Genomic DNA, 27,977 nt, shown 5'->3' on the forward strand with positions numbered 1-27,977 from the left:
TCCCCACATATGCATCCTTACTCAAACACATCCCAACAAGAAATGATTCATCATCATTTACACGCGTATCTTCCACTCCAATTTTAGACTATTTCCTTTTTGCTCCAGTTTTCGATGCTACTGTTGTCCCTTGAAAACATTTGTTTTCAACAAATTTGCTCAACGCTCTGCTTAATTCCAACTCAGCATCCACTTCCATCATCTTCCCATCCAACATTTTCCAAGCCGTATCCCATACCCTCGATTGGAAAGGAAAGGGAATCAGGTGGGCCTTCTATACACCTGTGGTTACATGGTGCAAAAGTGACATGTTCTTTTGGATCTGGGTTGAGCAGGCAGAGTGAAGTAGAGACTTAACAACAGTTTCCATTTTTTATAGGGCAGGATAGGATACATATCACATGTTCCATTCCACAGTTTGCTTATACAAAATCAAACAAACCAAAACAGGCACAGGAAGTGGCACAGCGCAGGAGCCAGGCAGGGGGGGGGGGGGGGGGATTTTTGAACATTTATTTGAAATCCTCATGTCTTACTCATTGTTGGATCCAAATCAGATGTTATGTTATGGAATCGTCTGAAATCATATGGAACATCAATTAGCCAATATGAGCTCTTCTTGGGGTAATGAGGCAACTTGTCACACCCGTGACATTGACACGATGCCAATTTGGCAAGTGTATGGTCGCATTCCACTGCTAAGACGTTGCATGCGTCAACCATTGGTTGTGTTACCCTGCTCAGATGTTGCATGAATCAACCAATGTTGCGTGCGATGTCATCAACTGTGCAGTCGGGCACCAGATTGCTATAACATATGATGTGATTAGCTGATAGGCCTACATAAAATACATATCAAGGCATTGTAAGATCTGTATGTGTCGGCAACGCCTGGGCAGAGGATTGCGCCCTAGGACTTGTGTTGTGATGGTTATAGAAATGTGTGGGAGCTAAATGTTATATGATGAATGCAGTCCAATTCCTAGCCTACAGTCAGAGAAAAAATTATTTTCAACATGTAGTCTAATTATCCGTTTGTTTCTTTCAGCCCTCCAAATAGGCCTATAGACTAGTTGTTAGTTTTAAACATCCCACACAACAGATTGTAAAAAGAAAATGTAAGACACCAACAAAAGATACCCAGCTAGTGCATAACGTTCTGAGAACCATGTTTCTTAGAGCTTGGTGAGAGCGTTGTTGTCCTATGGTACTTTTGCAAACAACCCTACCAAAATGTTCTGGGAATGGTGCAGGTTAGTTGCTAGGCTTTGGAACATTCGCAGCATATTTAAGGAACTTCTCAAAATAACGTTATTTTCTTGGTATTTTAATTACTTGAACAGAACATTTCCTAAAAGTTCAAACATGGTCAAACTCCGGAGATCAGGCAGATGATAAAGGACCTGCTGCCTGGACTCCCGCGCAGCCACGGCCTCCTCTAGCAACCAGGACACCAGCACATCCTCCAAGGCGCACGGGCAAACGGCCTGCCGATTGTTGTGGCTGCCCCAGGGTCCCTGCTATGCTGCCCAGCCCGTGTACTACTACAACACCTGGATGAGCTACCCCCAGTATACGGCCATGTGTACTGAAGAGGAGGAAAACATTAAGCTCTGAAAAGAGTGAACAAATCTCTGTATTTCTTTTTGACAGCTATGACGTTGCAGGTTCATAGGTCCATGCCTTGCACATATGGTTCCACAGTCAATGTATCTGAATGTAAACCAGAAATTCTGACCATGGATAACTATGGCTAAGAGTATCATATTTAACGTCTGGCTGATATAATACATTTAACATAGGTTATACAGCTAAACTAATCATTAGAAATGATGTAACACAAATGATCAAATCACTGGCTCATATTTCCTAAAAATGGGATGTACCAGTGGAGCTATGTCCAAACCAATGAGATTTGAGGCGTGGCGTGAGAGGACCCAACCCGATTCCAACAACATTATCTAGGCAGAACAAAAAGTGTCAGTATAAAACTGGGACGACATTGTAGACATCATATCCAACAACAAAAACATACAACAGTGTGAGGGATAAATAAATAAAAACGAACATCACAAAGAGCGTTTGGGATTTTACATTTTTGGTCACTTAATTAAGGCTCCGTGCGTAAAATGCACATTTGGTGCAACCTACATGTAACTAGATACACCACATCAATTTTGCGCTGAACATGACGGAGGAAAATAGTAAGTCAGTCAACAACCATCCATGCAGTCCAACGGGAACTGCCAGCTCGATGTCGCAGGACGACTCGGATTCGGACGTCCCGTCCTCTCCAACCGGCTCCGATGGACAGGCGCCCAGGCACTCACCCGGAGACGGGATTACCCCAAAACTGGACATCGGCGAGGAGGATAACCGGTTTCCCGCGTGCATCCGAGACGCGGTGACTCAGGTGCTGAACGGATACGACTGGTCGCTCGTACCGATGCCTACACGAGGAGACCGAGCTCTGAAAAACAAACCCCATGTGAAGCGGCCAATGAACGCGTTCATGGTGTGGGCGCAGGCGGCGCGCAGGAAACTAGCGGACCAGTACCCGCATCTCCACAACGCCGAACTCAGCAAGACCTTGGGGAAGCTATGGCGGTCAGTATAGATGTATATATGTAATGGGGGATATAATACACATCCGCGTGCATAATGTGCCTGCATAGAACGTGGCACAAAAATATGCAGTTAAAATTGATGTACACAATGTTCATTGCTGACAAGTTAAAAAATACGTATTATTACTTTATTAGTCATGTTTCCTAAAACGTACGGCACAACATTGCCTTTTCATCATGATTACCCTAATTCTACACGCCATTTACATGATATTCATTAGGACATCCAACACTGTGCATCTTATAGTAGTCCACAACTCAACCCAACCTGTTATCAATTTCCAGCCTGCTCTCTGAAAGCGAGAAGAGGCCATTTGTGGAGGAGGCAGAGAGACTGAGGGTCCAACACAAAAAAGACTACCCTGACTACAAGTACCAACCACGGAGAAGGAAGAGCACCAAGCCAGGTCAGAGTGACTCGGACTCCGGGGCTGAGCTGGCCCACCTCCACCCGGGCCAGATGTACAAGGCTGAACCTGGTCTGGCCAGACCAACCTCCATGGGGGATGGACAACATCATCTAGAGCGGACAAGTGAGTGGCTTTCACCATTCGATTAATTTTTGCATTCCCGATCAATTGATATTAAATAATAACAGTTAGCCCAAAGTTTGGAAGTGACCTGGGCATGGTATTTATCTGGTCCTCACTAGAGGATCTTGTCCCTCCCTCTTTTAGTTGCGCAGTATGCAGGTTCCCCCTTTTTGTTTGCATATGGTAAATAATGTTTAGGCATCTGTTGTGTCTTTTTTTAAAGGCCAACCACATGGACCCCCCACACCCCCCACCACCCCCAAGACAGAGCTGCACCTGGGGGTGAAACACGAGGGCCGGCACCCCCTGGACGGTGGTCGGCAGAACATCGACTTCAGCAACGTGGATATCTCAGAGCTGAGCACTGACGTCATCAGCAACATGGAGGCCTTCGACGTCCACGAGTTTGACCAGTACCTGCCACTCAACGGGCATGGCTCTGCCGATGCACCTCCCAACCACGGGCAGGGGGGGCAAGGACCCAACGCCCCCTCTGGGTCCCTAAGCTCCTCCTATGGCCACTCCCACAGCAATGCCTCGCCTTGGGGTCCTAAAGGGCCGGGAGCGGGGTCGGCACCCCCTTCTTCCTCCTCGTCCTCAAGTAACAGCGATGGCCTTCACCACAGAACGCAGATCAAAACGGAGCAGCTGAGTCCCAGGCACTACAGCAGCCAGCAGTCCCACAGCTCCCCGCCACCCCACCCCGACTACACCCCCCTCAACTCCGGGAGCTGCCCCTCCTCTGCAGCCTCCTCTTCCTCCTCCTCCTTGCCCAGCCCCCACTGTGACTATGCAGACCTCCAGAGCCCCAGCTACTACAGTGCCTACACCAGCTACCCCGCAGGTCTCTATCAGTACCCCTACTTCCACTCCTCTCGCCACCCCTACGGCAGCCCGCTCATCAACAGCCTAGCTATCCCTCCACCCCACAGCCACAGCCCAAACTGGGAGCAGACTGTCTATTCCACACTCACCAGGCCTTAGACTCAGCACTGACTGCCTATGGTGCCAGTCTGACATGGCTTTCACATAGTCTGTGGGATTCTTCTGCTTGTGTCGTGTTAGTGAGGACATGACACAAGGCTCAAGATTGGACATTATCCAAGACCAAGTGCCTGCTGGTTTTGTCACGATGGACAGAGAGTCTTTACCCACAAGCATGCATGAATCCTCCGTGAGGAAAATGTGGACCGCACTTCTGTTTGGACCACATCACAAATTAACCCAATTCTATATTTACTTTTTCAGTTCCTTTCTTGTTCAACTCTTCATCTCAGATTGAATAATTATTATAACTTTAAAATATTATGTTTGTATTTATGTTTTATAATAAAATGTTTTATTTTGGAATGACCATTGCAGTTAACAGATTTATCAAACTAACTGTAATTCCATTTCCTATTCGCATCACATCAGTGCAGTTCCATTCCTTGTCTGAAAATAAGCCGTGGATTTCACTCAAGGCAACAGGTGTTCAATTATTTTTCCTACGGATGGAGTTTACTAGATTTCAGGGTTGAAGGAAACAAGTTAAACGATCTACCATACGTTGTGATTGACTGGACAGCTGGACTAAGGACAGAAACGGCCATACTCACCATGTAGCATGGACCGCTAAGCCCTGTGCATCTGCTGCACTTGTCAACATTTGAAGAAGACATGTTCATTCCAGCCCTGCAGTTCTGTGTGGATGAAGGCTTGTATTTCTGAAACTCAAAAGAAACACGGAGAGACTGCCTAATGGACATTCCAGGTTTTGATTATTTGACATTTATACTTGATATGTCGACTGGAGTATTTGTATGCTGGCCCTATGATAACCAGCGACTTGTAACTGGCTCTTGTAAATGCTTGATAAGCTTAGTGTGGGATGCTGTTTTATGTTTACCTTTATGATGAAATAACTGAATTGCAGAGTAAGAACTCATGCCGAGCCATTAAATACGTTTGCCCACACACCTTTTTCTGACAATTATGAATATTTTTGCAAATGACAGATAAATAAACAAAACATTTCTGAGTAGTTGGGCAAAATTTCTTGAAGACAGACTGGATGCTTGCCATGCAATTACAGAGAGTTGTTAGTGTGAGTGTGTGAGTGTGTGAGCATGCGTGTGTGACACAGACAGAAAGCAATGCATTTTAAATAAGCCATTACTTTGTTAAAGGTTTCTATTTCTCCCTTTATCTGGGGAAAGAAAATGACATTAATGGGACCAATAAACAACAACTACATCATTACCAAAGGCACCAACAAGCAACAGAGTATGGGATGACTTAACCACAGGAAAGATTTAACCACAGGGAAGACTTAACCACAGGGATGACTTAACCACAGGGAAGACTTAACCACAGGGAAGACTTAACCACAGGGATGACTTAACCACAGGGAAGATGTAACCACAGGGAAGACAACCACAGGGATGACTTAACCACAGGGAAGACTTAACCACAGGGAAGATTTAACCACAGGGAAGACTTAACCACAGGGAAGACAACCACAGGGAAGACTCAACCACAGGGAAGACTTAATTAACCACAGGGAAGATTTAACCACAGGGAAGACAACCACAGGGAAGACTTAACCACAGGGATGACTCAACCACAGGGAAGACTTAACCACAGGGAAGACTTAACCACAGGGAAGACAACCACAGGGAAGACTCAACCACAGGGAAGACTTAACCACAGGGAAGATTTAACCAAAGGGAAGACAACCACAGGGAAGACTCAACCGCAGGGAAGATTTAACCACAGGGAAGATTTAACCACAGGGAAGACTTAACCACAGGGAAGACTTAACCACAGGGAAGATTTAACCACAGGGAAGACTTAACCACAGGGAAGATTTAACCACAGGGAAGACTTAACCACAGGGAGACTTAACCACAGGGAAGACGTAACCACAGGGAAGACAACCACAGGGAAGACTTAACCACAGGGAAGACTTAACCACAGGGAAGACAACCACAGGGAAGATTTAACCACAGGGAAGACTTAACCACAGGGAAGACTTAACCACAGGGAAGATTTAACCACAGGGAAGACTTAACCACAGGGAAGATTTAACCACAGGGAAGACTTAACCACAGGGAGACTTAACCACAGGGAAGACGTAACCACAGGGAAGACAACCACAGGGAAGACTTAACCACAGGGAAGACTTAACCACAGGGAAGACAACCACAGGGAAGACTTAACCACAGGGAAGACAACCACAGGGAAGACAACCACAGGGAAGATTTAACCACAGGGAAGACTTAAACACAGGGAAGACTTAACCACAGGGAAGACAACCACAGGGAAAACTTAACCACAGGGATGACTTAACCACAGGGAAGACTTAACCACAGGGAAGACTTAACCACAGGGAAGACTTAACCACAGGGAAGATTTAACCACAGGGAAGACTTAACCACAGGGAAGACAACCACAGGGAAGACTTAACCACAGGGAAGACAACCACAGGGAAGACTTAACCATAGGGATGACTTAACCACAGGGAAGACAACCACAGGGAAGACTTAACCACAGGGAAGACAACCACAGGGAAGATTTAACCACAGGGAAGACAACCACTGGGAAAACTTAACCACAGGGATGACTTAACCACAGGGAAGACAACCACAGGGAAGACTTAACCACAGGGCAGACAACCACAGGGAAGACTTAACCACAGGGATGACTTAACCACAGGGAAGACTTAACCACAGGGAAGACTTAACCACAGGATGACTTAACCACAGGGAAGATTTAACCACAGGGAAGACTTAACCACAGGGAAGATTTAACCACAGGGAAGACTTAACCACAGGGAAGACTTAACCACAGGGACGATTTAACCGCAGGGAAGACTTAACCACAGGGAAGACAACCACAGGGAAGACTCAACCACAGGGAAGACTTAACCACAGGGATGACTTAACCACAGGGAAGATTTAACCACAGGGAAGACTTAACCACAGGGAAGACAACCACAGGGAAGACAACCACAGGGAAGACTTAACCACAGGGAAGACTTAACCACAGGGAAGACAACCACAGGGAAGATTTAACCACAGGGAAGACTTAAACACAGGGAAGACTTAACCACAGGGAAGACAACCACTGGGAAAACTTAACCACAGGGATGACTTAACCACAGGGAAGACAACCACAGGGAAGACTTAACCACAGGGAAGACAACCACAGGGAAGACTTAACCATAGGGATGACTTAACCACAGGGAAGACAACCACAGGGAAGACTTAACCACAGGGAAGACAACCACAGGGAAGATTTAACCACAGGGAAGACTTAACCACAGGGAAGACTTAACCACAGGGAAGACTTAACCACAGGGAAGACAACCACAGGGAAGACAACCACAGGGAAGACAACCACAGGGAAGACTTAACCACAGTGAAGACAACCACAGGGAAGACTTAACCACAGGGAAGACAACCACAGGGAAGACTTAACCACAGGGATGACTTAACCACAGGGAAGACTTAACCACAGGGAAGACTTAACCACAGGATGACTTAACCACAGGGAAGATTTAACCACAGGGAAGACTTAACCACAGGGAAGATTTAACCACAGGGAAGACTTAACCACAGGGAAGACTTAACCACAGGGAAGATTTAACCGCAGGGAAGACTTAACCACAGGGAAGACAACCACAGGGAAGACTCAACCACAGGGAAGACTTAACCACAGGGATGACTTAACCACAGGGAAGATTTAACCACAGGGAAGACTTAACCACAGGGAAGACAACCACAGGGAAGACAACCACAGGGAAGACTTAACCACAGGGAAGACTTAACCACAGGAAAGACAACCACAGGGAAGATTTAACCACAGGGAAGACTTAAACACAGGGAAGACTTAACCACAGGGAAGACAACCACTGGGAAAACTTAACCACAGGGATGACTTAACCACAGGGAAGACTTAACCACAGGGAAGACTTAACCACAGGGAATACTTAACCACAGGGAAGATTTAACCACAGGGAAGACTTAACCACAGGGAAGACAACCACAGGGAAGACTCAACCACAGGGAAGACTTAATTAACCACAGGGAAGATTTAACCACAGGGAAGACAACCACAGGGAAGACTTAACCACAGGGATGACTCAACCACAGGGAAGACTTAACCACAGGGAAGACTTAACCACAGGGAAGACAACCACAGGGAAGACTCAACCACAGGGAAGACTTAACCACATGGAAGATTTAACCAAAGGGAAGACAACCACAGGGAAGACTCAACCGCAGGGAAGATTTAACCACAGGGAAGATTTAACCACAGGGAAGACTTAACCACAGGGAAGACTTAACCACAGGGAAGATTTAACCACAGGGAAGACTTAACCACAGGGAAGATTTAACCACAGGGAAGACTTAACCACAGGGAGACTTAACCACAGGGAAGACGTAACCACAGGGAAGACAACCACAGGGAAGACTTAACCACAGGGAAGACTTAACCACAGGGAAGACAACCACAGGGAAGATTTAACCACAGGGAAGACTTAACCACAGGGAAGACTTAACCACAGGGAAGATTTAACCACAGGGAAGACTTAACCACAGGGAAGATTTAACCACAGGGAAGACTTAACCACAGGGAGACTTAACCACAGGGAAGACGTAACCACAGGGAAGACAACCACAGGGAAGACTTAACCACAGGGAAGACTTAACCACAGGGAAGACAACCACAGGGAAGACTTAACCACAGGGAAGACAACCACAGGGAAGACAACCACAGGGAAGATTTAACCACAGGGAAGACTTAAACACAGGGAAGACTTAACCACAGGGAAGACAACCACAGGGAAAACTTAACCACAGGGATGACTTAACCACAGGGAAGACTTAACCACAGGGAAGACTTAACCACAGGGAAGACTTAACCACAGGGAAGATTTAACCACAGGGAAGACTTAACCACAGGGAAGACAACCACAGGGAAGACTTAACCACAGGGAAGACAACCACAGGGAAGACTTAACCATAGGGATGACTTAACCACAGGGAAGACAACCACAGGGAAGATTTAACCACAGGGAAGACTTAACCACAGGGAAGACTTAACCACAGGGAAGATTTAACCGCAGGGAAGACTTAACCACAGGGAAGACTTAACCGCAGGGAAGACTTAACCACAGGGAAGACTTAACCACAGGGAGACTTAACCACAGGGAAGACGTAACCACAGGGAAGACAACCACAGGGAAGACTTAACCACAGGGAAGACTTAACCACAGGGAAGACAACCACAGGGAAGATTTAACCACAGGGAAGACTTAACCACAGGGAAGACTTAACCACAGGGAAGATTTAACCACAGGGAAGACTTAACCACAGGGAAGATTTAACCACAGGGAAGACTTAACCACAGGGAGACTTAACCACAGGGAAGACGTAACCACAGGGAAGACAACCACAGGGAAGACTTAACCACAGGGAAGACTTAACCACAGGGAAGACAACCACAGGGAAGACTTAACCACAGGGAAGACAACCACAGGGAAGACAACCACAGGGAAGATTTAACCACAGGGAAGACTTAACCACAGGGAAGACAACCACAGGGAAAACTTAACCACAGGGATGACTTAACCACAGGGAAGACTTAACCACAGGGAAGACTTAACCACAGGGAAGACTTAACCACAGGGAAGATTTAACCACAGGGAAGACTTAACCACAGGGAAGACAACCACAGGGAAGACTTAACCACAGGGAAGACAACCACAGGGAAGACTTAACCATAGGGATGACTTAACCACAGGGAAGACAACCACAGGGAAGACTTAACCACAGGGAAGACAACCACAGGGAAGATTTAACCACAGGGAAGACTTAACCACAGGGAAGACTTAACCACAGGGAAGACAACCACAGGGAAGACAACCACAGGGAAGACAACCACAGGGAAGACTTAACCACAGGGAAGGCAACCACAGGGAAGACTTAACCACAGGGAAGACAACCACAGGGAAGACTTAACCACAGGGATGACTTAACCACAGGGAAGACTTAACCACAGGGAAGACTTAACCACAGGATGACTTAACCACAGGGAAGATTTAACTACAGGGAAGACTTAACCACAGGGAAGATTTAACCACAGGGAAGACTTAACCACAGGGAAGACTTAACCACAGGGAAGACAACCACAGGGAAGACTCAACCACAGGGAAGACTTAACCACAGGGATGACTTAACCACAGGGAAGATTTAACCACAGGGAAGACTTAACCACAGGGAAGACTTAACCACAGGGAAGATTTAACCACAGGGAAGACTTAACCACAGGGAAGATTTAACCACAGGGAAGACTTAACCACAGGGAGACTTAACCACAGGGAAGACGTAACCACAGGGAAGACAACCACAGGGAAGACTTAACCACAGGGAAGACTTAACCACAGGGAAGACAACCACAGGGAAGATTTAACCACAGGGAAGACTTAACCACAGGGAAGACTTAACCACAGGGAAGATTTAACCACAGGGAAGACTTAACCACAGGGAAGATTTAACCACAGGGAAGACTTAACCACAGGGAGACTTAACCACAGGGAAGACGTAACCACAGGGAAGACAACCACAGGGAAGACTTAACCACAGGGAAGACTTAACCACAGGGAAGACAACCACAGGGAAGACTTAACCACAGGGAAGACAACCACAGGGAAGACAACCACAGGGAAGATTTAACCACAGGGAAGACTTAAACACAGGGAAGACTTAACCACAGGGAAGACAACCACAGGGAAAACTTAACCACAGGGATGACTTAACCACAGGGAAGACTTAACCACAGGGAAGACTTAACCACAGGGAAGACTTAACCACAGGGAAGATTTAACCACAGGGAAGACTTAACCACAGGGAAGACAACCACAGGGAAGACTTAACCACAGGGAAGACAACCACAGGGAAGACTTAACCATAGGGATGACTTAACCACAGGGAAGACAACCACAGGGAAGACTTAACCACAGGGAAGACAACCACAGGGAAGATTTAACCACAGGGAAGACAACCACTGGGAAAACTTAACCACAGGGATGACTTAACCACAGGGAAGACAACCACAGGGAAGACTTAACCACAGGGAAGACAACCACAGGGAAGACTTAACCACAGGGATGACTTAACCACAGGGAAGACTTAACCACAGGGAAGACTTAACCACAGGATGACTTAACCACAGGGAAGATTTAACCACAGGGAAGACTTAACCACAGGGAAGATTTAACCACAGGGAAGACTTAACCACAGGGAAGACTTAACCACAGGGACGATTTAACCGCAGGGAAGACTTAACCACAGGGAAGACAACCACAGGGAAGACTCAACCACAGGGAAGACTTAACCACAGGGATGACTTAACCACAGGGAAGATTTAACCACAGGGAAGACTTAACCACAGGGAAGACAACCACAGGGAAGACAACCACAGGGAAGACTTAACCACAGGGAAGACTTAACCACAGGGAAGACAACCACAGGGAAGATTTAACCACAGGGAAGACTTAAACACAGGGAAGACTTAACCACAGGGAAGACAACCACTGGGAAAACTTAACCACAGGGATGACTTAACCACAGGGAAGACAACCACAGGGAAGACTTAACCACAGGGAAGACAACCACAGGGAAGACTTAACCATAGGGATGACTTAACCACAGGGAAGACAACCACAGGGAAGACTTAACCACAGGGAAGACAACCACAGGGAAGATTTAACCACAGGGAAGACTTAACCACAGGGAAGACTTAACCACAGGGAAGACTTAACCACAGGGAAGACAACCACAGGGAAGACAACCACAGGGAAGACAACCACAGGGAAGACTTAACCACAGGGAAGACAACCACAGGGAAGACTTAACCACAGGGAAGACAACCACAGGGAAGACTTAACCACAGGGATGACTTAACCACAGGGAAGACTTAACCACAGGGAAGACTTAACCACAGGATGACTTAACCACAGGGAAGATTTAACCACAGGGAAGACTTAACCACAGGGAAGATTTAACCACAGGGAAGACTTAACCACAGGGAAGACTTAACCACAGGGAAGATTTAACCGCAGGGAAGACTTAACCACAGGGAAGACAACCACAGGGAAGACTCAACCACAGGGAAGACTTAACCACAGGGATGACTTAACCACAGGGAAGATTTAACCACAGGGAAGACTTAACCACAGGGAAGACAACCACAGGGAAGACAACCACAGGGAAGACTTAACCACAGGGAAGACTTAACCACAGGAAAGACAACCACAGGGAAGATTTAACCACAGGGAAGACTTAAACACAGGGAAGACTTAACCACAGGGAAGACAACCACTGGGAAAACTTAACCACAGGGATGACTTAACCACAGGGAAGACTTAACCACAGGGAAGACTTAACCACAGGGAATACTTAACCACAGGGAAGATTTAACCACAGGGAAGACTTAACCACAGGGAAGACAACCACAGGGAAGACTCAACCACAGGGAAGACTTAATTAACCACAGGGAAGATTTAACCACAGGGAAGACAACCACAGGGAAGACTTAACCACAGGGATGACTCAACCACAGGGAAGACTTAACCACAGGGAAGACTTAACCACAGGGAAGACAACCACAGGGAAGACTCAACCACAGGGAAGACTTAACCACAGGGAAGATTTAACCAAAGGGAAGACAACCACAGGGAAGACTCAACCGCAGGGAAGATTTAACCACAGGGAAGATTTAACCACAGGGAAGACTTAACCACAGGGAAGACTTAACCACAGGGAAGATTTAACCACAGGGAAGACTTAACCACAGGGAAGATTTAACCACAGGGAAGACTTAACCACAGGGAGACTTAACCACAGGGAAGACGTAACCACAGGGAAGACAACCACAGGGAAGACTTAACCACAGGGAAGACTTAACCACAGGGAAGACAACCACAGGGAAGATTTAACCACAGGGAAGACTTAACCACAGGGAAGACTTAACCACAGGGAAGATTTAACCACAGGGAAGACTTAACCACAGGGAAGATTTAACCACAGGGAAGACTTAACCACAGGGAGACTTAACCACAGGGAAGACGTAACCACAGGGAAGACAACCACAGGGAAGACTTAACCACAGGGAAGACTTAACCACAGGGAAGACAACCACAGGGAAGACTTAACCACAGGGAAGACAACCACAGGGAAGACAACCACAGGGAAGATTTAACCACAGGGAAGACTTAAACACAGGGAAGACTTAACCACAGGGAAGACAACCACAGGGAAAACTTAACCACAGGGATGACTTAACCACAGGGAAGACTTAACCACAGGGAAGACTTAACCACAGGGAAGACTTAACCACAGGGAAGATTTAACCACAGGGAAGACTTAACCACAGGGAAGACAACCACAGGGAAGACTTAACCACAGAGAAGACAACCACAGGGAAGACTTAACCATAGGGATGACTTAACCACAGGGAAGACAACCACAGGGAAGATTTAACCACAGGGAAGACTTAACCACAGGGAAGACTTAACCACAGGGAAGATTTAACCGCAGGGAAGACTTAACCGCAGGGAAGACTTAACCGCAGGGAAGACTTAACCACAGGGAAGACTTAACCACAGGGAGACTTAACCACAGGGAAGACGTAACCACAGGGAAGACAACCACAGGGAAGACTTAACCACAGGGAAGACTTAACCACAGGGAAGACAACCACAGGGAAGATTTAACCACAGGGAAGACTTAACCACAGGGAAGACTTAACCACAGGGAAGATTTAACCACAGGGAAGACTTAACCACAGGGAAGATTTAACCACAGGGAAGACTTAACCACAGGGAGACTTAACCACAGGGAAGACGTAACCACAGGGAAGACAACCACAGGGAAGACTTAACCACAGGGAAGACTTAACCACAGGGAAGACAACCACAGGGAAGACTTAACCACAGGGAAGACAACCACAGGGAAGACAACCACAGGGAAGATTTAACCACAGGGAAGACTTAAACACAGGGAAGACTTAACCACAGGGAAGACAACCACAGGGAAAACTTAACCACAGGGATGACTTAACCACAGGGAAGACTTAACCACAGGGAAGACTTAACCACAGGGAAGACTTAACCACAGGGAAGATTTAACCACAGGGAAGACTTAACCACAGGGAAGACAACCACAGGGAAGACTTAACCACAGGGAAGACAACCACAGGGAAGACTTAACCATAGGGATGACTTAACCACAGGGAAGACAACCACAGGGAAGACTTAACCACAGGGAAGACAACCACAGGGAAGATTTAACCACAGGGAAGACTTAACCACAGGGAAGACTTAACCACAGGGAAGACAACCACAGGGAAGACAACCACAGGGAAGACAACCACAGGGAAGACTTAACCACAGGGAAGACAACCACAGGGAAGACTTAACCACAGGGAAGACAACCACAGGGAAGACTTAACCACAGGGATGACTTAACCACAGGGAAGACTTAACCACAGGGAAGACTTAACCACAGGATGACTTAACCACAGGGAAGATTTAACTACAGGGAAGACTTAACCACAGGGAAGATTTAACCACAGGGAAGACTTAACCACAGGGAAGACTTAACCACAGGGAAGATTTAACCGCAGGGAAGACTTAACCACAGGGAAGACAACCACAGGGAAGACTCAACCACAGGGAAGACTTAACCACAGGGATGACTTAACCACAGGGAAGATTTAACCACAGGGAAGACTTAACCACAGGGAAGACAACCACAGGGAAGACAACCACAGGGAAGACTTAACCACAGGGAAGACTTAACCACAGGGAAGACAACCACAGGGAAGATTTAACCACAGGGAAGACTTAAACACAGGGAAGACTTAACCACAGGGAAGACAACCACTGGGAAAACTTAACCACAGGGATGACTTAACCACAGGGAAGACAACCACAGGGAAGACTTAACCACAGGGAAGACAACCACAGGGAAGACTTAACCATAGGGATGACTTAACCACAGGTAAGACAACCACAGGGAAGACTTAACCACAGGGAAGACAACCACAGGGAAGATTTAACCACAGGGAAGACTTAACCACAGGGAAGACTTAACCACAGGGAAGACTTAACCACAGGGAAGACAACCACAGGGAAGACAACCACAGGGAAGACAACCACAGGGAAGACTTAACCACAGGGAAGACAACCACAGGGAAGACTTAACCACAGGGAAGACAACCACAGGGAAGACTTAACCACAGGGATGACTTAACCACAGGGAAGACTTAACCACAGGGAAGACTTAACCACAGGATGACTTAACCACAGGGAAGATTTAACCACAGGGAAGACTTAACCACAGGGAAGATTTAACCACAGGGAAGACTTAACCACAGGGAAGACTTAACCACAGGGAAGATTTAACCGCAGGGAAGACTTAACCACAGGGAAGACAACCACAGGGAAGACTCAACCACAGGGAAGACTTAACCACAGGGATGACTTAACCACAGGGAAGATTTAACCACAGGGAAGACTTAACCACAGGGAAGACAACCACAGGGAAGACAACCACAGGGAAGACTTAACCACAGGGAAGACTTAACCACAGGGAAGACAACCACAGGGAAGATTTAACCACAGGGAAGACTTAAACACAGGGAAGACTTAACCACAGGGAAGACAACCACTGGGAAAACTTAACCACAGGGATGACTTAACCACAGGGAAGACTTAACCACAGGGAAGACTTAACCACAGGGAAGACTTAACCACAGGGAAGATTTAACCACAGGGAAGACTTAACCACAGGGAAGACAACCACAGGGAAGACTTAACCACAGGGAAGACAACCACAGGGAAGACTTAACCATAGGGATGACTTAACCACAGGGAAGACAACCACAGGGAAGACTTAACCACAGGGAAGACAACCACAGGGAAGATTTAACCACAGGGAAGACTTAACCACAGGGAAGACTTAACCACAGGGAAGACAACCACAGGGAAGACAACCACAGGGAAGACAACCACAGGGAAGACTTAACCACAGGATGACTTAACTACAGGGAAGATTTAACCACAGGGAAGACTTAACCACAGGGAAGATTTAACCACAGGGAAGACTTAACCACAGGGAAGACTTAATCACAGGGAAGATTTAACCACAGGGAAGACAACCACAGGGAAGATTTAACCACAGGGAAGACAACCACAGGGAAGACTTAACCACAGGGAATATTTAACCACAGGGAAGACAACCACAGGGAAGACTTAACCACAGGGAAGACTTAACCACAGGGAAGATTTAACCACAGGGAAGATTTAACCACAGAGAAGATTTAACCACAGGGAAGATTTAACCACAGAGAAGATTTAACCACAGGGAAGATTTGATTAACCACAGGGAAGATTTAATTAACCACAGGGAAGACTTAACCACAGGGAAGACTTAATTAACCACAGGGAAGACAACCACAGGGAAGACTTAACCACAGGGAAGACTTAATTAACCACAGGGAAGACAACCACAGGGAAGACTTAACCACAGGGAAGATTTAACCACAGGGAAGACTCAACCACAGGGAAGACAACCACAGGGAAGACTTAATTAACCACAGGGAAGACTTAACCCCAGGGAAGACTTAACCACAGGGAAGACTTAACCACAGGGAAGACTCAACCACAGGGAAGACTTAACCACAGGGAAGACAACCACAGGGAAGATGATCCGAACAGATGGGACGTGGGTGGCTTGTGAGCAGAATGCTCTTTAGTTAGAACTCATTTTCATTTATAGCTGCCTATTTTTGTATCTCAGACTGTTCTGCCTATTGTTTGCCAAGACGTTTCTGTAGAAACTCAACTAGACGAGGATAGAGAATGGAGACAGATTGTTAAGAGTTATTGACAGAAATAATCAAGCGTCATTGTATAATAACAGGAGTTTGATTTTACAAATGACGCATGAATTTCCACCATCAATTTCCTCACTGGAATGGAGAGATCATCCCGTGAATATGGACACTGTACACAGACCAACATAGCTATTGCACAAACCAAAGCCAGGATATTTAGACAGATATACTGTACCTGGCTCATGGGTTGCTATATCTACTCTCATGCTATTCTAAATGCCCTACGTTTCTTCCCTTGAGCTTCACTACAAATATGATGGTTAGTGATTTGGGGTTCCACCCACTTTTAATTACTTCCTGAATGGTGAAAAGACCTGGTCAGTCTCACTGGGTCGCCAACGACAACAAGCTGCCAGACAGAACCAACATTGACTTACCCATGATGCAACACGGTTCTGGAGCCAGGGTGGAGGAATACATTGGGAGACCTTACTGACACTGTGGTTTGCCACACACTACTACTGTATAGGTGGGAAAGCAGTTCCAACTTATTTGGATGTGTAAAAACACACAGAGGTAGTTCAAATTCTGCTAAGACTTGGCATGGAAGAATCAACACATTTTGGGTACAGTTCCATCACCTACAAAATCATAATTTCGTCACTGCACACCCATCCACACTTACAGTATAGACCTGTCAGACAGCAGCGTAATTTCCTTCCAAGTCTCTCAAGTTAAGTTCTGTTTAATTGGTCTTCTTAATTATTTTGAAATGTTTATAAGGTTTCTCACGTCTTTCTCATTTTCCATTACAGCTGTTAGAAGTTAAAGCAGATAGAAGTGTTTCATCCCATTAGAAGCAGTGAAAGGGATCCCTTGTGTGTGTGTGTGTCTATCCAGGGACTGTTATTAGATTAGTGCTACAGCTTTGCCATAGCCCTCCTTTAGACTTTAGCAACATGAAACGCCATCCGACTAAATTGAAATAGACTGGGGCAGCAGTGTAATAGACTTATAACAGTCAATTAGACCTAACACCTCTACTGACGCAAGTCTTGTCTATGTGATCATCTCTGTCTCAACATAACAGGATGCTACCGGCAAGTTGTTCCTGTGCAGTGCAACAATGACAGAAGGATGAATAACAGTTATTGAAATGGCAGGCCCATTTATATTGTTCAATCTAAGTAATAGCTTCTATTTTCCCAAAACACATAAATACTGTAGAAAGTCTAAGGAGGATCCAAGACATTGACGCTCCCAGAGATCCCTGTACATCTCTCATTTCAACGAACAATAGTGCCCTCTGACCCTTTGCCTTTGAGTGGTCTGGAGTGGTCTGTAGCGTGTCACAATGCCAGAAACAGAGCGACCGTGAAACCTCACTGCAGTGACTGAGGTCAACCATAGCACGTTGCCTTGGCGCCAGTCCTTGAAAAAGCATCTAGTCCCTATCTTGCAGACAGAGGGATAGCCCGTCTCTATGCCTGACCAAAAATCTGCCAACTCACTCATACCATATATACTCTTTATATGTTCAGTACATCTACCTTTACAGCATACTATTTCATATGAATAAAATATAAATGCCATTGTTTGCTGTATTACCAATAGATAAAGACGATGTTCATTTACTCAGTCTTGAAAATTGAGCGAGGGAGGGGAAAAAATGTTAAAAAGAGAGAGGGAAAGAGAGAGTGAAGGCAGCATGTGGGAGCGTGTCCCAGCTGTTACTATGACGATTGGGCTGCAGCTCCATGAGCCTGACCCTCTGAAGCTCTTAATCCTGACCCCCCAACACACACACACACACACACTCCCCATTCTGAGGGGTATCCCTTGAGGAGTTCCCGCCATGTGGATCCTACATGTCAATGTGTTACGATGTACTGGAAGGTCACGGGAAAGGCACATAGTTCACAGAACAGGCACATACTGTACGTACAGGGCCTTCGGCAAAGTATTCAGACGCCTGGACTTTACACATTTTGTTACTTTACAGTGTTTTTCTGAAATCTATTACATTATTTCCCCCCCCAGCAATCTACACAAAATGCCCCATAATGAGAAAGCGAAAATAGGTTGATACATTTTTGCACATTTATTACAAATAAAAAGCAGAAACACCTTATTTACATAAGTATTCAGACCCTTTGCTGTAATACTCAAAATTGAGCTTAGGTGCATCCTATTTCCATTGTTCATCCTTGAGATGTTTCTACAACTTGATTGGAGTCCACCTGTGGTAAATTCAATTAATTGGACATGATCTGGAAAGGCACACACCTGTCTATATAAGGTCCCACAGTTGACAGTGCATGTCAGAGCAAAAACCAAGCCATGAGGTCGAAGGAATTGTCCGTAGAGTGCCGAGACAGGTATGTGTGGAGGCACAGATCTGGGGAAGGGTACAAAAACATTTCTGCACCATTGAAGGTCCCCAAGAACACAGTGGCCTCCATCATTCTTAAATGGAATATGTTTGGAACCACCAAGACTCTTTCTTGAGCTGGCCGCCTGGCCAAACTGAGCAATCGGGGGAAAAGAGCCTTGGTCAGGGAGTTGACCAAGAACCGGATGGTCACTCTGACAGAGCTCTAGAGTTCTTCCGTGGAGATGGGAGAACCTTCCAGAAGGACAACCAGCTCTGCAACACTCCACCAATCAGGCCTTCATGGTAGAGTGGCCAGACGGAAGCCAGCCTGCCATGACAGCCTGCCATGAGTTTGCCAAAAGGCACCTAAAGACTCTCAGACAATGAGAAACACGATTCTCTGGTCTGAAGAAACCAAGATTGGCCTGAATGCCAAGCGTCATGTCTGGAAGAAACCTAGCATCATCCCTACGTTGGAGCATGGTGGTGGCAGTATCATGCTGTGGGGATCTTTTTCAGAGGCAGGGACTGGGAGACTAGTCAGGATCGAGGCAAAGATGAATGGAGCAAAGTACAGAGTGATCCTTGATGAAAACCTGCTCCAGAGCGCTCAGGACCTCAGACTGGGGCGAAGGTTCACCTTCCAACAGGACGATGACCCTAAGCACACAGCCAAGACAATGCTGGAGTGGCTTCGGGACAAGTCTCTAAATGTCCTTCAGTGGCCCAACCAGAGCCCGGACTTGAACCCGATCTAACATCTCCGGAGAGACCTGAAAATAGCTGTGCAGCGACGCTCCCCATCTAACCTGACAGAGCTTGAGAGGATCTACAGAGAATAATGGGATAAACTCCCCAAATACAGGTGTGCCAAGCTTGTAGCGTCATACCAAAGAAGACTCAATGCTGTAATTGCTGCCAAAGATGCTTGAACAAAGGGTCCGAATATTTATGTAAATGTGATATTTAATTTTAACATTTTAATACATTTGCAAAAAATTCCAGGAACCTGTTTTATCTTTGTTGGGTATTGTGTGTAAATTGATGAGGGAAAAAATGATTTAATATATTTTAGAATAAGGCTGTAACTTAACAAAATGTGGAAAAGTCAAGGGGTCTGAATACTTTCTGAAGGCACTGTATGGAGACATGCGCTAATGGAAGCATTTCCTGGCCACACAGACTGGCAGGAATCAACACTCTACCACACTTTTCCTTTTGTAGACAATCTTATCCAGAGCATCTTACAGTATTCGGTCCATACATTTTCATACTGGTCCCCTGTGGGACTCAAACCCACAACCCTGGCATTGGAATCTAACCATAACTATGTTACTATAACTATGTATTACGATCTCACTGTTATAACCTAGGAATGACATTTTTTGTAACAACCAACCCCTTGAGTACAAGGTCTGTTTGCAAATGTGTAAGCTGCACAGCAGTTATCATGCTCCTTGAGCGGGAGTTTGTGCATGCAGTCAGCACACGCCAGTCCATATCTATAATAATATTGGTTCTCCACACTTCACAACTGCTCAGCCGCACTTCCCACTTCCCTCTGAGTGTCCATCCAGCACCCAGCTTAAGAACTCTCCCTGGATGGAACTCTCCCTGAGTGGAACTCTCCCTGGATGGAACTCTCCCTGGGTGGAACTCTCCCTGGGTGGAACTCTCCCTGGGTGGAACTCTCCCTGGGTGGAACTCTCCCTGGATGGAACTCTCCCTGGGTGGAACTCTCCCTGGGTGGAACTCTCCCTGGGTGGAACTCTCCCTGGATGGAACTCTCCCTGGGTGGAACTCTCCCTGGGTGGAACTCTCCCTGGGTGGAACTCTCCCTGACTCTCCCTGGGTGGAACTCTCCCTGGGTGGAACTCTCCCTGGATGGAACTCTCCCTGGATGGAACTCTCCCTGGATGGAACTCTCCCTGGATGGAACTCTCCCTGGATGGAACTGTCCCTGGATGGAACTCTCCCTGGGTGGAACGCCAACAGCTGTCTGAGCTCTCCAACTGCCGCCTCTAGGAACAGCTGTGTCTGTCCATGTCCACTCATCAGTCAGCACAAAGAATCACACAGCTTTGGAGGGTGCCCTCTACATATCCATTCTGCACACATTCATACTGTGAGAACACACACACACACATGCACGCACAAACAAACACAGGCACGCACAAACAAACACAGGCACGCACAAACAAACACAGGCACGCACAAACAAACACAGGCACGCTCAAACAAACACAGGCACGCACAAACAAACACAGGCACGCACAAACACAGTTTGTGAGAGAAGAGGTTTTGAACTACTAGAGGGGCGGTTCCCAAACCCTGACATTGACAATTTAAGATTTTTTTTCTTCTCTTCAAATGGGTACAGAATACAATATTTTAGTGTAAACTAAGGACTCTTTTTACACTTTTCATGCCATTATTATGTGATGGGTCAGCCTGCGGGACCTAAAATTGAGTGAATACCAACAAACAGCATTCAAGATGCACTCCAGGATCTTAAACACAACAAATTTGTAACATAATCACACAAAATTGATTACTTAGTACACAATTTGATGGCGTAGTACACAAATAACAGGGACCCGTTTTGGCTGAAATTATAAAACAATTTGAGAGTGCATCTTGTGGGGTTCCTTGCCTTTTCTAGTGTAAATTTGTGCAGAAAAAAAGTTTCTAAACCCATGTGCTAGAGAGAGAGAGAGAGAAGTGACAGAAAAAGATACCCTTCAGAGAGAGGGAGCTCTTATCATTATGATGAAAACCAACCTAATGCATCATTACACTGTTCCTTCCAGATTATTTCATTATTCATTTGATAATATTAACACAAAGTAAACAAGAAAAGGTCAATAGGATTGTCAAGTTTATTTCACTGGCAGACCTGCAAAATGATGATGCACGTTGTGGTGATGTATGACATGACCCATAGTGCCCTCTAGTGTTTTGCAATGGTAAACACACATTAATTTAATCAGCTCGGGGAGATGAAACATACAGTACCAGTCAAACGTTTGGACACACCTTCTTATTCAAGTTTAATTACTATTTTTTTTGTTTGACTATTTTCTACATTATAGAACTAAGAAATAACACATTTGGAATCATGTAGTAACTAAAAAAGTGTACAAAAAATCAAAATAAACTTCATATTTGAGATTCATCAAAGTAGCCCCCCTTTGCCTCGATGACAGCTTTGCACACTCTTAGCATTCTCTCAACCAGCTTCACCTGGAATGCTTTTCCAACAGTCTTGAAGGAGTTCCCACATATACTGAGCACATGTTGGCTGCTTTTCCTTCACTTTGCGGTCCAATTCATCACAAACCATCTCCATTGGGTTGAGGTCGGGTGATTGTGGAGGCCAGGTCATCTGATGCAGCACTCCATCACTCCTTATTGGTAAAATAGCCCTTACACAGCCTGGTGGTGTGTTTTGGGTCATTGTCCTGTTGAAAAACAAATGATAGTCCCACTAAGCACAAACCAGATGGGATGGCGTATCGCTGCAGAATGCTGAGGTAGCCATACTGGTTAAGTGTGCCTTGAATTCTAAATAAATCACTGACAGTGTCAACAGCAAAGCACCCCCACACCATCACACCTCCATGCTTCACGGTGGGAACCACACATGGAGATCATTCGTTCACCTATTCTGCGTCTCACAAAGACACAGTGGTTGTGTCAAATTTGGACTCATCAGACCAAAGGACAGATTTCCACCTGTCTAATGTTCATTATTCATGTTTCTTGGCCCAAGCAAATCTATTTTTCTTATTGGTGTCCTTTAGAAGTGATTTCTTTGAAGAAACTTCGACCATGAAGGCCTGATTCACGCAGTCTACTCTGAACAGTTGATGTTGAGATGTCTGTTACTTGAACTCTGTGAAGCATTTATTGGGCTGCAATCTGAGGTGCTGTTAACTCTAATGAACTTATCCTCTGCAGCAGAGGTAACTCTGGGTCTTCCTTTCCTGTAGCGGTCCTCAGAAGAGCCAGTTTCATCATAGCACTTGATGGTTTTTGCAACTGCACTTGAAGAAACTTTCAAAGTTCTTGAAATTTTCCAGATTGACTGACCTTCATGTCTTAAAGTAATGATGGACTGTAATTTCTCATTACTTATTTGAGCTGTTCTTGCCATTATATGGACTTGGCCTTTTAAATAGGGCTATCTTCTGTATACACACACCTACCTTGTCACAACACAACTGATTGGCTTAAGTGCATTAAGAAGGAAAGAAATTCCACAAATTAACAAGTCACACCTGTTAATTGAAATGAATTCTAGGTGACTACCTCATGAAGCTGGTTGAGAGAATGCCAAGAGTGTGCAAAGCTGTCATCAAGGCAAAGGGTGGCTACTTTGAATAATCTAAAATATATTTTGATTTGTTTAACACTTTTTTGGTTACTACATGATTCCATGAGTTATTTCACAGTTTTGATGTCTTCACTATTATTCTACAATGTAGAAAATAGTAAAAATAAAGAAACACACTGGAATGAGTAGGTGTGTCCAAACATTTGAATGGTACTGGATACAGTATGATATTAAATACATTTTACAATCCTGTTGCATGAAGCAGCATTCACTGAGATTCAAAATATTTACATTTGCATTTCAAACATAAATAACTGCCATGATGAGTAAAACCCTAACCGTGTACAGAAGCATAGGTTGTCAGCACCTTGAAAGTTAAATGTGTGCAGATTATGCAGAACAATCTGAGAAATTGCATAAATCCACTGGCATCAAAAGTGTCAAATCAATAATTAAAATGACAGTACTGCTCTCAACAAACATGGCGAACATGACTCCTTAGTATACAACAAGGGATGCTGATCACAACACTTAGAGCAGGGGGTGCAGTCTGGAGGGTCGATGTGGAGAGCAGCAGCAGGGGTGTTGATGTTTCTGTGTCCTTTTCTCTCCTCTCAAACCCCCTGACCTCTAACCCCAGGTTTGGGCATCAGGTCAGGAGAGGTGGAGAAGAAAGTGTTTTCTATTGATACCCCTCTCCTCTCGGATGCATTTCTTCCATGTCTACCATCTTGCTCCCTCTGTAAAGGTACACTAGAACCCCATAGACTTATTCTGGGGTCTCTGTAGAGAAATCCTGTCTGTTCTGGTCTTAGTCCAGTAGACCGACAGCTCTAGCTCCAGTCTCAGGGCTTGTGTTTGAAGTGGGCCTCCACTGCACGGTGAAGAGCAGAAAACCAGTCAGTGTTACCACAACATAGAGATATAATTACATAGAGATGCATATAGACACTGTATATAAAGAGGTAATCACACAATACATTGCTTTGGACTACAGGTGCTGTATCTTAACTTGATGCAAACCATGAAATGAGAACTTGTAGTGTATTCAAGGTTTAAAAAGGCTTCTAAAGTTTGTAATCGGAACATTAAAATGTCAGATTTGATTTGCCCTAACGAAAAATGTATCAACCCCTACAACATTTTTCCATTCAAATTTCCTGTTGCTGCAGGATTCTTTTCCTGCTGTGAGAAGCAGGGGCAAATTAAGATACGGCATTTGAACCTCTAAAAACACATTGACAATCTATACTTAAATGAATTAATACCAACCCTTGAGCTAGGGAGTTACCCGGTGTGCAGGCTTTTGTTTCAGCCTGGTCAAAAAACATTGGCTTCAACCAAGCAACTGCTTGTGAGACCTTGACTAGTTAAACTAGGTGTTGTACATACCCTGCAAACAGTACTGCAAAGATGTAACATCTGCATAAATGCATACTCCAGAGTACACCTAACATAGTGCATACTTTTGAGAACACCTAATCTGGTGCATACGTTTGAGTACAATTGTATAATGCATCTTACTGACTAACCTGCGTACTCCTGTGGTCTCATGGGTCTGTTGATAACCCTCTGGAAAGCAGTGATCCAGTCTTTCTGCTCCGCCTCCGTCTCGCAGGCAAACAGGAACTTCCTGTCTGGTGTTACTATGGTGATGCCATGGTTCCAGTGGTAGCCCTGGGTGGAAGGGGGAAGGCCCGGGAGCACGGTGTAGCTGTTCTCCTTACTGCCGATGAAAACCTCTCCCCTCGCATAGGCATCCTGAGAGAGGAGGGGGAGAGAGGCGGGGAGAAAGAGAGAGAAAGAGATCAGAGAATAAAGTATGCCGCAGAATCAAAAGTTATGAGGAGTAGGGTTCATTCAGAATCAATCAGTTATTTTAGTGTCGGGTGTGATGCTGTCTCCTCACCAGAGGATCTTTGAAGTACATGAGTCTCCTGTCATCCATGGTGAACCACCTCTTCTTAAAGCCCTCTGTGTGTTTTGGGCCTGTTTTCTCCATGAAGCCCTCCTTCATGAAGCTACGTGTCAGTTTGGGCACCAGCTGAAGGAGAAGACAAGAGAGAAAACAATATAATATTGTCTAATTTGGTGGTTGTTTGGTTATAAACATCAGTGTAAGAACTTGACGTACACTATGAAATCTGAAACCAGGTTTATTCACCCCAAAGGATGGAACAGTGGAAGAGATAAAGACATGGTTCTACCAGTGGTGGTATATATACCCCAGTGTGGGGTGGAGTCTCCTCCTTCTCGCTAAACATTGCATCTTTATTGCCAGGCAGGAAATTAAGTGATACTGGCAATAAACTGTTCCTTCTCCCTTAATGTGACCTGACCTAATTGCATTGATCATATACATTCCTCCTACAGATGCCAATTAACTTCTGGTGTAGACTCTACTGGTGTATGTCTCTAGCATAACTAATGATTCATAATATTCAAAGTTCAGAAAGCCGAACCCATCATTGTCATTTCAAAGTACTGCATGTGTTGTGGCCTCACCTCCTCGTCACTGGCTCCAGGGAAGGCCACCTGAAGGTAATGAAACCTGGCAGCTCTGATAGCGTTGAACCAGTCCACCATTTCCTACCAAAATAAAGACACAAGAGCATCCTAGTCAGATACATGTCTTATTCAGAGTCACTCCTACATAGAATAAAATAAACCTGATACAGTATAGAACATAGGAGACATGATTAAGCTATTATATCCCCAGCCACAGGAAGTAGAGGTGCTGAGGGTGCTGCAGCACCCCCTAAAAAAATCTGAATTACAAAATATATATCAGTACAAATAAATATTATTTTTGGATACATTTTTTTTCTCTCTCACAAAAGTAGTGCACTGGGCCTTTAATAGTCCTGTATTCGCAGACCAATAGATATTTGTAACGTGGGGTAAAAATGTTTTCAGCATCTCCGCTTTGGCAGAAAAGGTAGCTGCATAATTAAGAACAGTATCTTGCAGGATTCGATAGTTGGAATTGTAAGAGTCGACTGGATTCCAGAAAGAACAAAACCATGTCCTCAAACATTTACATCAAAAAGTGAAAAGTTATGGGCAAAGACCCAAAACATCCACATCAATTTGAATATCAAATAACATCGAAAAAAAGCCAGCCTTTTGCAGTAATAATTTTCCATCCTTACAAGCCACTAAATATCAATATACATGACTGTATTGTACATAGGCTGATCATCTAGGTTTCTACCTGTAGACTTTCCATCACCACGAAGAAAAACTATGCACAATACAGTAATTGAGTACACTGAGACTCATGTGGGTCAGTTGGTAGAGCATAACACTTGCAGCACCAGGGTTATGGGTTCGATTCCCACAGAGGACCAGTACGAAAATGTATTCACAATGTAAGTTGCTCTGGATAAAAACATCGACTAAAATGTAAAAGGAATGAATAGACTATTTCAGTTCACATAGAAATAACTTGCATTTGCAAAGTATTTCACGAAACTGGAAAAGGTACTCAAGTTACAAATTCTGGAAAAACTATTTTTTTCACAAAAGTACTTCCTGCCTTTTACTTGTCCTGTATTTGCTGCAAAAGAAATTCAGCACCTCCATCCCCAAACTACTTCCCCCAGCTATGACAATGCCATGACATGGCAGCTTTACTATTGCTGTTCTGTTCAAGCCTGCTATTGTGTCTGTTGACCAACAGATGGGGCTGTACGCTCTGTGGCTTTCATCCCACAGAGAATGAAAGTCACAAAATTGTCTATATCGTAAAAATTCATGAAAACATACATGATCTTTTTTGGTTTTCATTTCAGGTTAGAGTTAGGCATATGGTTAGCAGTGTGGTTAGGGTTGGGTTTAAGGTTAGGGTCAGGTTTAAAATCTGAGAAGAGAAATTGTACAAATAGGCAGGGTCTATGACTTTGTGACTGTGGTAACATGTGACGACCACAGAGAAGGCTGACTCACGACTGAGAGAGATGATCATCTGGTGTGCTAAGCAGTAAACACTCAGAGAAAAACAGCCTATGTGCCTGCTAGCATGCTAGCAAGCCAGCCCTTTGTGTAAACAACTCCCTCCACTTTTCTCTAAACAGTTCCACATTTCTCAGATTACATGGCAGGATTACGAGTAAAACTACATGTCACAGTGAAGACTGATGTCTACTGATTAAACAGACATTTTCATTTCCACTCTCACTCAGTTATCCAGAACAGCCCATCTCCATTAGAGACCTAGA

General features: G+C 45.1%; 2 protein-coding genes across 3 annotated transcripts in view; one reads left to right on the plus strand and one right to left on the minus strand.

Annotated features, from left to right (window-relative positions):
* The first annotated feature begins 1,948 nt into the window (after positions 1 to 1,948).
* On the plus strand, positions 1,949 to 5,183 carry LOC109866023 (transcription factor Sox-8-like). The gene is made up of 3 exons (XM_020454561.2): positions 1,949 to 2,607; positions 2,913 to 3,160; positions 3,384 to 5,183. Exons 1-3 carry the CDS (start codon positions 2,189 to 2,191, stop codon positions 4,142 to 4,144), a joined length of 1,428 nt encoding a protein of 475 aa, XP_020310150.1. The 5' UTR covers positions 1,949 to 2,188; the 3' UTR covers positions 4,145 to 5,183.
* Positions 5,184 to 23,939: 18,756 nt separating this feature from the next.
* Positions 23,940 to 27,977, minus strand: part of LOC109866004 (arf-GAP with dual PH domain-containing protein 1) — a 30,976-nt gene continuing 26,938 nt past the window's right edge. For both annotated transcript variants that reach the window (XM_020454537.2, XM_020454536.2), the window contains exons 7-10: positions 26,263 to 26,346; positions 25,667 to 25,801; positions 25,290 to 25,518; positions 23,940 to 24,631 (exon numbers count right to left, since the gene is read on the minus strand). In XM_020454537.2, coding sequence (XP_020310126.1) covers positions 24,603 to 24,631; positions 25,290 to 25,518; positions 25,667 to 25,801; positions 26,263 to 26,346 — 477 coding nt within the window. In that variant the 3' untranslated portion in view covers positions 23,940 to 24,602. The remainder of the gene's footprint in view (positions 24,632 to 25,289; positions 25,519 to 25,666; positions 25,802 to 26,262; positions 26,347 to 27,977) is intronic.

The sequence above is a fragment of the Oncorhynchus kisutch genome, linkage group LG20, assembly GCF_002021735.2.
Source record: "Oncorhynchus kisutch isolate 150728-3 linkage group LG20, Okis_V2, whole genome shotgun sequence".
Taxonomy (NCBI): domain Eukaryota; kingdom Metazoa; phylum Chordata; class Actinopteri; order Salmoniformes; family Salmonidae; genus Oncorhynchus; species Oncorhynchus kisutch.